Raw genomic sequence first — 12,474 nt, forward strand, 5'->3', positions numbered from 1 at the left:
CCGTTGGTTTGAATAAACATGGAAGTCATTGGCATGACTACAAAAACAAGAGGGATACACGTTAATTAGATTAGTGTTTTATTTTCAAAAAAAAAAAGATTATTGTTTTTTAGTTCATTCAAAGAATGGGCGGAACACAATTGCCATGGAAACACAGTAATTAGATCATTTAAATACTTGCACAGATCAAAAGATAATTTAAAATAACAACTACAAAAAAGGAAAAAATAATTGAAAATTCCTACTCTCTCTCTCTCTTGTCCAAAAATTGAATAAGCAACACAATAAGAAAATAAAGACAAAAATCAGAACCAAAAATACTCTCAAGAATTAGTGTTGAAAGGCAAAACTGAAAAGAAAATAAAACCAAAATGCTCAATTAAATTGAAGTACCTGAAAGATTGAATCATTTTCTTCAACGTTACTGTTCGGCACCATGATCAAGTAGAAGGTAAATAACAGCTGATCCAAAAGGTCAATCGTAGCTCTCCCAATCGACTTAAAAACTGCAGAAGAAGAATAAATTTCAGACGAAATCTTGGAGTAAATTTACCGCAGAGAAAAACAAATTTGGAAGCCATCGTTGAAGACAATTTTAGACGAGCAGTGTAGGAGAAGAGGGAAATTCGAAGAAGGGATTTTATTTTGACCGCCCCCGTCACGCTCTCAATTTCAAAATTGGGTCGTACAAGAAGTGGGCTAGTGTTTGGGCCCTATACATAGCCTGTCCAATAACAATTAACGTCTAAATTTGAAATTAATACAAAAAAATTACAAATCGTGATTTATTTAATTTAGACATTATATCTTATATCTAACGATAATTTACGTTTTAATTTGAAGTTAACACAATCACATTCTCAATCGTAATGTGTTTGATTTTAATCTTGCTTTTAAAATGTGAAATTTTATAATAGATCTATTATGAGTTATTAACAGGATTAATAATTTATGACGCATTAATTATTCGATAAAAAAATATTAATATATATAGTAAATTTAAGGATATGAATGGCTTGTATAACTTGTTCTTTATGCAATAAAAGGAAAGTTGACGTCTATATGCAATACAATATACTCCTATGTAAATATACATAAATAGTTTGTATAACTTATTCTCTTTGTATAATATCATCAAATTTTGCACTATGATATAAGATAATTATTTTCATTGAGTAACCTAAGACTAGATTGACATCAATATGTACAATAAAAAAAATCAAAGTATGAATAGTTTCTATAATTTGTTACTTTGTTTTGAAAGATGAATTGTATGTAAAGATAGTACTATTATCTTCTTGTTAAGGGAATAAGTTTTATATTTTATATTAACATAATTTAAATAGAGCCCCGAGATCGGGAAAATCTTAAAAAGTTTTATAATATCATAAAAATTTTGTAAAGTTGAATTTTTTAAAATTAAGTCATCATGACATCCCTTTCAAAGTTCCAATTTTGCTTATTTATTGTCCAATTAAAGCATGTTTATATTGTTTTATGATATTTTTGTATAAGAAAATATAGAAATTAAAACTTGAGACACATGTTATGTGTATAAATAAATAATTAAAAAATAAAGCTAATAGCAGTTTTTAATCATAATAAATAAATTTAATAATAAAAAATGAAACAAGATCATTTACAAGAGAAAAAAAAAGGGAGAAAATTAGGCATTGAGCTTGATAAGATTATTACTAAGTAATTTTAAGTAAGAATAATGATATATTTACAACACAGGATAATCTAGATCACGTGGACAGGACAAAAGCTATACGGCTGAGCTGTTCGAGATCCAAAACCAGCGCCGGACAATCTTAATCCGTAACAGAATATACCGCATTAGTAGCCAAACAAGCGCCAAATATTGTCCCCTGGATGCCTCGTTCTTTCGGCGTCCTAGTGCAGCAAAGAACATTCCCCTCGCTAATATTGACCAGACACAGACAAAAGAATTTAACTTCTGATAGGCAGAGAGAGAGAGAGAGAGAGAGGTCAACAATGGTGGATTTAGAGAACGAAAAGACACTGAGAAAGATCTCTGATGCGTTCAAGGAACTTGCAGCAACCGTAAACTCGCAAGCCGCGGATATGGATGTGGCTCCTTTTTCACGCGCCTGCTCTTTAGTCTCTCCCTTGTTTGGTTGTTTGGGCATCGCCTTCAAGTTCGCGGAAATGGATTACGTCGCCAAGGTACGGATTTAGTTGATTCGAGTAATTTGAAATGTTTTGATTCAATAAATTTTACGAGAATCGAGCAAAAAATAGGAAATAGCAAAAAATGTCAGACCAAAAAAGCGTTGCCGAATGATTCCTAATAATCATTGATTTTGGGAAACTGTTTGATTTTGTGAAGTGGTTGGTGATAACAGGTTGATGATCTTGCAGAGGCGTCGAAGTCAATTGCAACGCTAAACGCAATGCTCGACAGGGATGTAGAGGGGAACTGCGTTAGGAAAGCTGGGAGTCATACAAGAAACCTTTTGAGAGTGAAACGTGGGCTTGACATGGTCAGGGTACTCTTTGAACAAATTCTAGTTACAGAGTAAGAGCCCAATGCCTATATTCAATTGAAACTAAATCATCAAGCTGCTGCCAATTTATGTATAACTCAATATGATTAGTTTGTGAGAAATGTATCTTTGCTGTTACAAGTTGTTTGCAGACTTTAACACCAAAAGAGTATAACATTCTCTAGTATCATTATGACTTGATAATGGAATATAGATGGCCTCTTGTGCTAGCTGTCTGCTAGGATTTCGAAATGTATACTTGACTTTATGGCATGTGGCTCAGCTCTGGGGCATCAAATCTTTTTTTCCAATTTTTCTAAGGTTTAGGTTTGTTTTTTATTCTTTTCCTCCTTAAAGGCATGAGAAATTTTGTTTGCAAAAAGATTTTGAGAACTCAAATAACCTTGGTCTGCCAGTGTACAACAGTCCTTACTGTTTGATTGAAGTGTAACCAAAGTATTAACTCATGGCTGGGGTGATTGGTACTCATTGAAAGTACGTTGATAAGTGTTTGAGAAAAAAGAGAAAATAAGCAAATGACAAGCCACTGTGATGTGTGAATCAGGTCATATGGATCTCTTATGTGTTCTTTAATTCAGGTGACCTTGTCCGTTACTCCTGTTTTATGTAGTATTATTGCATCTAACTAATTAGGCACCGCTTTAGTTAGAAACCATTGTTCTCCAATGAGCTCCAAAGAAATAAGCAATTGATGATAGTCTTTACTATAATCCATGCTACATGGGATAGAAACATATGCATCTTCCAATAATCTTCTTTAAGAGCTTCTTTGTTTGCTGCAGGGTTATATATGTAATTATGTAATCTTTCTATATCCTTTTTTTTCTCTTAATAGAAAATTTTCTAGATCTTTAGAGTCACTTTTTGTTTACATATAGTTGAAAGTCAGCTTTAGAATGCTCAGAAGAATGATTGAGAAAATTTTCCTTTGTGCAGATCCATAAGTATTATATATAGACAAGAGCTGTTAATGCTCCTTTCAATGCTAGTTTGCCTAGTATATTAACTTTGTTATGTTGTGACCTTTATGGTTTACTATTCAGCAAATTAATCTAAAATTTATTCTATAGAATATTGAGACAGGAATACTCATGTGATTGCAACTTGCATATATAAGCAGACTGCAATTAATTGTGAGGTTGAAATTGTTGAATGAGTTTACTCATGGATCTTTCCTTGGCAGGGGGAACTCCTTGAAAGATCCAGCTTCCAGGGCCTATGCGCAGGTATTTGCACCCCACCATGGGTGGGCAATCAGGAAAGCTGTAGCTGCAGGAATGTATGCTCTCCCTACAAGGGCGCAGCTGTTAAAGAAGCTAAATGAAGATGGTGAGCATGCATGATTTCTTTTTTGCAATCAAATAACTCTTAATAAAGTACTTGATGCAGATGATGTACTTGGTATTCTTATCTGTTTCCATTAGCTTTTGTTTGAAAATTGTGCATCCCGATAGAGTGCAGGCGTTTGGTGACGCAAAACTAAACCTGTCAAGCATTAACCTATGCCACCTATGGTAGATTGAGCATATGTGGAATTGGGACTGTGTTTACATTTGGTGTTTCCATTTTTCTCTAGGAAGATGTTTAATGATTATGAAAACAGATTAGTAGAAGGATACGGTTCAGTCTGTAGCATAGGGCTTGGTTTGCAATCAAAATATTGCTTCAAGATTGGATGAGGTTGTGTCTTTGGACATGTTTGAAAAACCATAGTTAGAATTTGTATTGGTTGAAAGATGGCTTAACTTTAACTTTCACACCATTAATGTTTTCCTCTTAAAAGGGAAGTGGCTTCTCAATCCACTCTGCACTTAATAGAGGTAGACAAACGTAGATCAACAAATGGGGGCTTTTGTTTTAAAAGTACTTGACTCGTATTGATAATTTGATGTCATTTCTCCACTTCCTTTTCTTGCAGAGGCATCAGCAAGGATTCAAATGCAAAACTATGTAACAGCATCTGGCCCCATCATTTTGTACATTGACCAACTGTTCCTTTCAAGAGAATTGGGTACAGATTGGTAAAAGATATTGTATTCATGGATATCTATTTATTGTGATAATTTCAATCAAGCAAAATAAACCGGATTTGTCCAGTTGTGTCAATTATTCCATTTTTTCTGCCTCTCTTTTGCCTCATTTTCCTCTTTTAGAACATTGTCTAGTATAATTGTACAGATCCTATTAAACTATTGGATGGTCGAAACCAAACATGAAACATGATTGACACCATGATGTGAATTAAATTTTCATAGCTCTGCTTTATTTGGATCAGATCATATTGAAACCAAACATGAAACATGATTGACACCATGATGTGAATTAAATTTTCATAGCTCTGCTTTATTTGAATCAGATCATATTGCTTGCCGGTGTTTTAATCTGCAGAAAATAATTTATAGCAAAATTACTAGCAGCAGGTGCTATAAACTTGCTGGACAAGGAACTGGAAATCATGAGTACCATTTCCATAATGTGCCTTAATGGGACTTGCATCTGGTTCAGAAGTCCAGTTCACCATTATATTCTCATTTCTTCTATCTTGCATTGCTGCATGGATGCAATGTCCAGTCAAACATTTTCCAACCGTTGTTTATATCTAATCTCATAATATATGATGAACATAATTTGATTCCAGACCTCCATGTGCTTGGATTTCATTAGGTTTTTTGTTTTTACCAAAATTTGTGTTGTTAAGTACCATTTTGTATTTTATTAAAAATGTGATTATTGAGAATATAATATTATAACATTTGTTATATGCAAGAAAATGTTTACAGGAACGTAATTATTGGACAGATTACTGTAATAAATAGAACATTTCAAAATTTCTTTTTCCATTTCTTTGAAAAAAATATTGTTTATGCAATTTTATTTTTTAAGATTTTTTCAAACATTGTAATTTTACATTCTCAAAATCACTTTTAAAACAATTAGAAATCATGAAATCTTAAAATATTTAACATCATTTATATCCTTTTGATATATATAAAAAAATCAAAAGACATGGAGTTCATTAATTTGGAAATTCATATTTAATTTTAAGGAAAATAGATAGATTTTTTTTTAAATAAGCAAATTGCAAATTGTGAGTGTTTCACCAGCAGTAAATTAACCTCCAAATGAAATTTACAATAGTATAATTAAGAATATACGTGAACCCATTTAAAAAGGACCAACAAAAAAATGGAAAGACAAAAAATTCTAATCGTAATAAGTACATAAGAAAAAAAAAAAAAAAAAAAACACTGCAACCTTTCTTTGCAAATTGAAAATTCGAAGTTAGAAGTTCGAAATTCTAATTCTAGCTCCGTTACCCTCTCAATCTCTCTCTCTCATGATTTCCGACAATAAACCCTAAACCAACCAGAAGAGTGAAAAAAAAAAAAAAAAAAGGAAAAGACGAAAGGTCACGCGCGTCGAAATGGATGACTCGGAGGGAGGTCTCAGCTTCGATTTCGAGGGCGGTCTCGATGCGGGTCCCGCCGCGCCAACTGCCTCCATGCCCGTTGTCAACTCCGATCCTTCGGCCGCCGCCAACAACAACAGCAACAACAACTCGGCGGTCCCAGGCGCTGCCCCTACTTCGACAAATGATCCCGCCGCCGCTGTGGGTGGCGGAGGAGCTGGGCGAAGGAGCTTTCGTCAGACTGTATGCCGGCACTGGCTCCGCAGCCTCTGCATGAAGGGCGACGCCTGCGGTTTCCTTCACCAGTACGACAAGTCCCGCATGCCGGTCTGCCGGTTTTTTCGGCTTTTTGGTGAGTGCCGGGAGCAAGATTGTGTCTACAAACACACCAACGAGGATATTAAGGAGTGTAACATGTATGCTCTTTTTCTTTTACTAGTTTAATTGCTTGCTTTATTGTTTCTTGTTCTTTGTTGTACGGAATGTACCTTATAGGATTGAGCTGAATTAATCTATAACTTTTATCTTTACTGAATTTTGTTAATAGCTGATAGAAATTTTGCTTTAAATTGGTAAGGCTAACTGAAGAAGACAATGGATATTTTGTTTGGAAGTCATTCGATCTCCAAATTTGTTTATCTAAGTGAAAGGAGGAAGAAGCTAAAAAGAAAAAGGAAACCTCATATTATGGAAGCAAGTAAAACCAAAGGGGGTGGGAAGATGAGGCTTTAGTTGCATAGAGAATGTGTACTAACTGGACAAAAGACCTATTTGGCTTTTCTTTAATGCAGACTTAAGCAACTGGGAGATTATCTAGCTAGTTTATTAGTTTCTTTTGGTGCTAATATTACTCCCAAAGATGACTTACCTTGAATGCACTGTAAAACACAAACCGTGGAATTTCTTGAATATATTAGTATCAATTCTGTTTTCTCATTAGGATGACTGCTTATACACAAAATTTCATGGTTGCAGGTACAAGCTAGGTTTTTGTCCTAATGGTGCTGACTGCCGATATAGGCATGCAAAGCTCCCAGGACCTCCACCTCCTGTGGAAGAAGTCCTGCAAAAGATTCAGCAATTGAGTTCTTACAATTATAACAAATTTTTTCAACAAAGGAATTCTGGCTTTGCCCAACAAACAGAAAAATCTCAGATTCCACAAGGACAAAACAATGTAAACCAAGGAGCAGGTGGAAAACCTTCAACAACAGAATCTGCTAACATGCATCCACAGCAGCAAGTTCAACAGCCTCCACAACAGGTCAGCCAGACCCAGATACAAAATGTCCCCAACGGTCAGTCTAACCAGGCAAACAAAACTGCTATACCTTTGCCTCAAGGAATATCTAGGTGTGTTCAGAGTCCTGGGGTCTTTAATTGGGTTTTGTAAATCGTTAATTGTATTTTATTTTGGACATATTTATGAGATGTCCGTTATTCAACAATAATTGCCTAAAGGAATTCTGTCATCATCTATGAGGTGTATTTAGTTTCATACAAACCTAAATTAGTTGTGCTTTTTTCTACACATTTATGCTGTATTATTCAAATTTGAGAATTGAATGATTTCCTATTCTTTTCTGTGTTGTTTTCATCCTTCAAGCTCTTGTATTTTTTATTTTGCAAGGGCATCCATAAAAAGGTGAATCTAGTGCTATCTACCTGTAACCTTTTGGCTTAGATAGTGCAGTTAAGGACTGAATAGATTAACTCTTCTCCTTTTTTTTCTTCTAAACTTGTTGAAGCTTAGATGCAACAAACAACTTTCTTTTGATGGTGAAAAGGATTATTCTTCTATACCGTTTTAGGGTAAGGGAAGAAAACTAACATGTCTTGTCTTTGATTTGTATTTTAGAATTTTGGAGTATTTTTCTACAACTAGACCAACTTATTTACAAGGATGTGATAAAGTCTTGTGTTATTGTGTTTGTTGGTTTAGAAGTATGAAAGTAAATCAGTCGCTGTTTTCGTATGTGCATGCTTATTTTGCTACTTTTGACTATTAAGTTACAGCTTCATGTTTTTTCTACTTTATATGTTAAGATTCTAGAGTTTGAGGATCACTATAATTAGAAGTTATAGTTGCAACGCTAATTTTGAACAAATTGAAATGCTCAGTAATAAGAACCCTAAGGTTCAAATCTATGGTTAAGTTTGCCTAAAAATCCTTGGAGTAGTATTTTATTGGATTTGCTTTTGTCCATCTGTCAAATGGGTTGAAAACTGATATGCCTAAAAATCCTTGAGTTTATGTTCAGGCTTATAATTGACAATCTAACATTAACAAACCTTATGCCTACTATGATACTTTGTACTTAAAAAAACTGCATTGACTTAATGATTGATTACCGGCTCATGTATATGGCACCCTAGGTATTTTATTGTTAAAAGTTGCAACCGCGAAAATCTGGAACTATCTGTTCAACAAGGAGTATGGGCAACTCAAAGAAGCAATGAGGCTAAACTGAATGAAGCTTTTGATTCTGCTGAAAATGTGATTTTGATCTTCTCAGTTAATCGTACTCGGCATTTCCAGGTAGTTCAGAAATCTAATATCCTCTATCTATTCAATTTGAGAATCAGCACCTGTGTTGTTCCTAAATAACTTGTTACCCATGTCTTACTAGGTCTTGCATAACTATCTAGTCAGTCCTTTATTTGGTCTTATGATATTATCATTAGTCCAAAATTTTGCCTTTTCGTCTTTTATGATGTGGTAGGCATTACATTGTCTTTGGCTTAATAGGGTTGTGCCAAGATGACATCAAAAATTGGTGGATCTGTTGCTGGAGGGAACTGGAAATATGCTCATGGAACTGCACATTATGGACGAAATTTCTCAGTAAAATGGTTAAAAGTACATTTCTACACCCCCTTGTTCTCTTCTCATTTTGAGAACAAAATTTTCTGTAATGCTAAGTTCTAAGGAACTAAAAGAGTTAAAAATATCTTTAGCATGGAGCTTATTTTGATATTTTTTGTTCATTTGATTTAATTTTGCTACATTTTTAGTGTTTGAGTTGTTTAATGCCCTCTATCAGGTGCAATATTTTGATAATTTTTTGGGCATGCATAAAGATCTATATACTTACGGCTGTTCTTGATATGTAGTTATGTGAGCTGTCCTTCCACAAAACTCGCCATTTGAGGAACCCCTACAATGAGAACTTACCAGTAAAGGTACAATTTGAGGCCCTCAAGGGTTAATCCATAAAATTGGTTGAGGATAATTTTACTTAGAAAAAGTTTTGTCAATTAATTAGTTTAATGTTCTGGTTTTTATGAATTATTATCTACCATTTTACCATGTATCTTTATCTGCAGTAATAGTGTCTGCAATAGGTGATATTTCCACTTACATGTTGCTGTTGGTTTTGAGTCAATTTTACTTTCAACCTTATTGGTGTACTTTGTGCAAATGCAGATAAGTAGAGATTGTCAGGAGTTAGAGCCTTCTATTGGTGAGCAGTTGGCCTCCTTGCTTTATCTTGAGCCAGATAGTGAGCTTATGGTATGCTTATTTTATTTTAATTTTTCTAACATCTGAGTTCCAAAACAAATAGAAATAGAATTATTAGAATGGAATAGAGAAATGTTAAAAAAAAAAAGGGAAATAAATGAAAAGAGAGGGAAGCAAGTCTTGCGTTCTAGTGCTTGCTTGGATGCAAATTAGTGTGATCTCATTTATATACCATAATATGAGGTCCTTGTATGATATAAGTATGAATTAAAGACTCATACAGGCTAATAGCCTTCTAGGAAGTTAATAGCCTTCTAGGAAGTCATGCTATGCATGTGGATTTAGTGATAAGATTGTCTAGAGTGGTTTAGGGGAATTGAGCAATGATGTTGGGCTTACAAAATTACACTATTATTGTTTTGGTATACTTAAAGTAGAAGATGCAGTTGAACCATCTTTGTTTAGTTTATTACATAGCTTTCATTTTCCTTGCTTTTGGTTGTTAAAATAAAAGGAGGCAGCCTAATACTCAGATGTCTGTATTGCATATTGACTTGCCCTTCATTTTATTGGATATCCACAATAAATGAATTTGTATGGTGTATTCAATTTTTTATTCCCTTGGGGTACAGGCTATTTCGGTGGCAGCAGAATTAAAACGAGAAGAAGAGAAAGCAAAGGGAGTCAATTCAGATAATGGAGGAGAGAACCCGGACATTGTGCCATTTGAGGACAACGAAGAAGAAGAAGAGGAAGAAAGTGAGGAGGAGGATGAAAGCTTTAGTGCTGCAGCTCAGGGAAGAGGAAGAGGCAGAGGAGTCATGTGGCCCCCTCACATGCCACTTGCCCGAGGTGCCAGACCCATGCCTGGTATGCGAGGTTTTCCACCTATGATGATGGGTGGTGATGGCTTTTCGTATGGACCCGTAACACCTGATGGTTTTGGGGTGCCAGATCTTTTCGGTGCTCCCCGTCCTTTTCCACCATATGGGCCAAGGTTTTCTGGAGATTTCACAGGTCCTGCATCTGGCATGATGTTTCCAGGGCGACCTCCACAACCTGGGGCTATGTTTCCTGCTGGTGGACTTGGGATGATGATGGGTCCAGGTCGTGCTCCATTTATGGGGGGTATGGGGCCCACAGGTGCAAATCCTGTTCGAGGTGGCCGCCCAGTCAGCATGCCCCCTATGTTTCCCCCACCCCCAGCACCTTCATCCCAGAATTCTGGCCGGGCAGTTAAGAGAGATCAGAGGACACCAACCAATGACAGATATGGTGCAGGATCAGAGCAGGGTAGAGGTCAGGAAATGGCTGGTCCGGGAGGCAGGTTGGATGATGAGACACAGTATCAGCAAGAAGGACAAAAGGCTCACCACGAAGATCAGTTTGCTGCTGGAAACAGCTTCAGAAATGATGAGAGTGAAAGTGAGGATGAGGCACCGAGGAGGTCAAGGTATGGCGAAGGGAAGAAGAAAAGAAGAAGCTTAGAAGGAGATGATGCCAATGGTTCTGATCACTAGATGCGAATGGCTCTGAAGTTGTTAGTGATACTGCCATCAGTTATGCCTGCTCGCAACCACAATCTCTCTATGGTGTTTCCTGCCATTGCAGAACATTTTTAAGAAACGGACTTTGCCTATCTAATATCTTTTCATCTTCCAATTTGCAGTTTTGGAGAGATGGAGAAAGACTTAGGCGCAGATCTTCCTTTTTTTTTCCTTTTGGTGAATTGTTTTTGCTCCAAAATGCCGAATTATATTGTTTATTGTGTATAATCATGCACCAGAAGCTGATGGGAAGGGTTATAGATACTTGTAGCATGATATATTGTTAAGTACAGTGTTATCCTTGGATGTTTGTGTAAGATTCCCTATGTACCAAAGCAAAAGGGAAAAGAAAAAAAATTGCTTTTCAAAGTAGAAGAAAATTAGTTAAGATGACAAAAATAGAATGACTATTCTATTCTTCTCAACCAGACATGCTAATACTTACCCCAAAACAAAACCTTCAAGATTGTCGATACGAAAGCGCTTAGATCGAAAGAACCCATCAGCAACTCGAGCAAACTCTACTTCGTACTTTCTTGCTCATCTTTCAACATTTTAATTTCTATATTTGTGTACTTAATTTCATTGTCATCTTTTTCGCTACAGTCTTGAATTAGTTTCAAACTCAACACCCTCCTTCCATTAATCTCATTTGTACGTAGTTAATTCAGTTATGCATGTTAGGAGCCTTGACCCAAAGCCCACCAGTTGCTGATTTTACCCCCATAGCTCTGTAAAATCATTGCACAACCTGTTTGAGAGTAAGAGATAACAAAAACGCAAGAGACAACAAAAATAGAAAAATAACATTTAAGAAATAAAAAAAAAAGAAAAAAAGATTTAATTTAAGATGATTACATTATATTACGTAGAAGAGTAGAGAGTGAACTTTGAGTTATAATACAATATTAGTTAAATTATAATATCTAATTAGAATTATAATAAAATAAAATTAATCTTATATATATATATTATATCAGATTAATCTGTTTTTTTTTAATCGTGTTTGAAAGCGAGAACCAACGGCCAACCAAATTGCTTGCATAAGCACGAGGATGAGGAAGTGACAGGAAGAAGGGAGATGGCGGCAGCGTCGTTCAGGTGGATACTCCAACTCCACAAGGACGTTCCGAAGGCGGCTAAGTTCTACTCCCAAGGGCTCGACTTCTCTGTAAATATCTGCACTCCTCGGTGGGCAGAACTCCAATCCGGTCCTCTCAAGCTTGCCCTTATGCAATCTCCCAGTGATAATGTGAAGCAGAATGGATACTCCTCACTTCTGTCATTCACAGTGAACGATATTAACAGTACAGTAGCAAAATTAATGGGATTAGGAGCTGAACTAGATGGTTCCATCAAATATGAAATCCATGGAAAGGTTGCTGCCATGCGATGCATTGATGGTCACATGATTGGCCTCTATGAACCTGCATAAATGCTCTAGAGATGAGTCCCTTCAGCGCAGTTGACCAACTCACGGTTTAAGTCTTTCGAATACATAGAAAAGACATGAGAAACTTTTCC

General features: G+C 35.7%; 3 protein-coding genes across 5 annotated transcripts; all 3 read left to right on the forward strand.

Moving 5' to 3' along the window:
- Window positions 1–1,900: 1,900 nt before the first annotated feature.
- ACD11 (Glycolipid transfer protein (GLTP) family protein) lies at window positions 1,901–4,637 on the forward strand. Its single transcript, XM_007041077.3, has 4 exons — window positions 1,901–2,190; window positions 2,370–2,542; window positions 3,715–3,860; window positions 4,450–4,637. Exons 1-4 carry the CDS (start codon window positions 1,999–2,001, stop codon window positions 4,554–4,556), a joined length of 618 nt encoding a protein of 205 aa, XP_007041139.3. The 5' UTR covers window positions 1,901–1,998; the 3' UTR covers window positions 4,557–4,637.
- Window positions 4,638–5,732: 1,095 nt separating this feature from the next.
- On the forward strand, window positions 5,733–11,256 carry CPSF30 (cleavage and polyadenylation specificity factor 30). 3 transcript variants are annotated; one of them, XM_007041078.3, is made up of 8 exons: window positions 5,734–6,356; window positions 6,916–7,293; window positions 8,317–8,479; window positions 8,690–8,800; window positions 9,055–9,123; window positions 9,368–9,454; window positions 10,036–10,962; window positions 11,073–11,256. In XM_007041078.3, the coding sequence occupies exons 1-7, from the start codon at window positions 5,956–5,958 to the stop codon at window positions 10,921–10,923; spliced, it is 2,097 nt and encodes a 698-aa protein (XP_007041140.2). In that variant the 5' UTR covers window positions 5,734–5,955; the 3' UTR covers window positions 10,924–10,962; window positions 11,073–11,256. The 3 variants fall into 3 exon arrangements, with proteins under 3 accessions (XP_088659949.1, XP_007041140.2, XP_017971687.1); XM_088803823.1 differs by having other exon boundaries at window positions 5,733–6,356; window positions 6,916–7,329; window positions 10,036–11,256; XM_018116198.2 differs by having other exon boundaries at window positions 5,735–6,356; window positions 10,036–11,256.
- A 757-nt stretch (window positions 11,257–12,013) lies between these two features.
- On the forward strand, window positions 12,014–12,385 carry LOC18607090 (uncharacterized). The gene has a single exon (XM_018115189.2). The coding sequence runs from the start codon at window positions 12,032–12,034 to the stop codon at window positions 12,383–12,385; it is 354 nt and encodes a 117-aa protein (XP_017970678.1). The 5' UTR covers window positions 12,014–12,031.
- Window positions 12,386–12,474: the final 89 nt, after the last annotated feature.

This window comes from Theobroma cacao, chromosome 2 (assembly GCF_053813885.1).
Source record: "Theobroma cacao isolate CCN51 chromosome 2, ASM5381388v1, whole genome shotgun sequence".
NCBI lineage: Eukaryota > Viridiplantae > Streptophyta > Magnoliopsida > Malvales > Malvaceae > Theobroma > Theobroma cacao.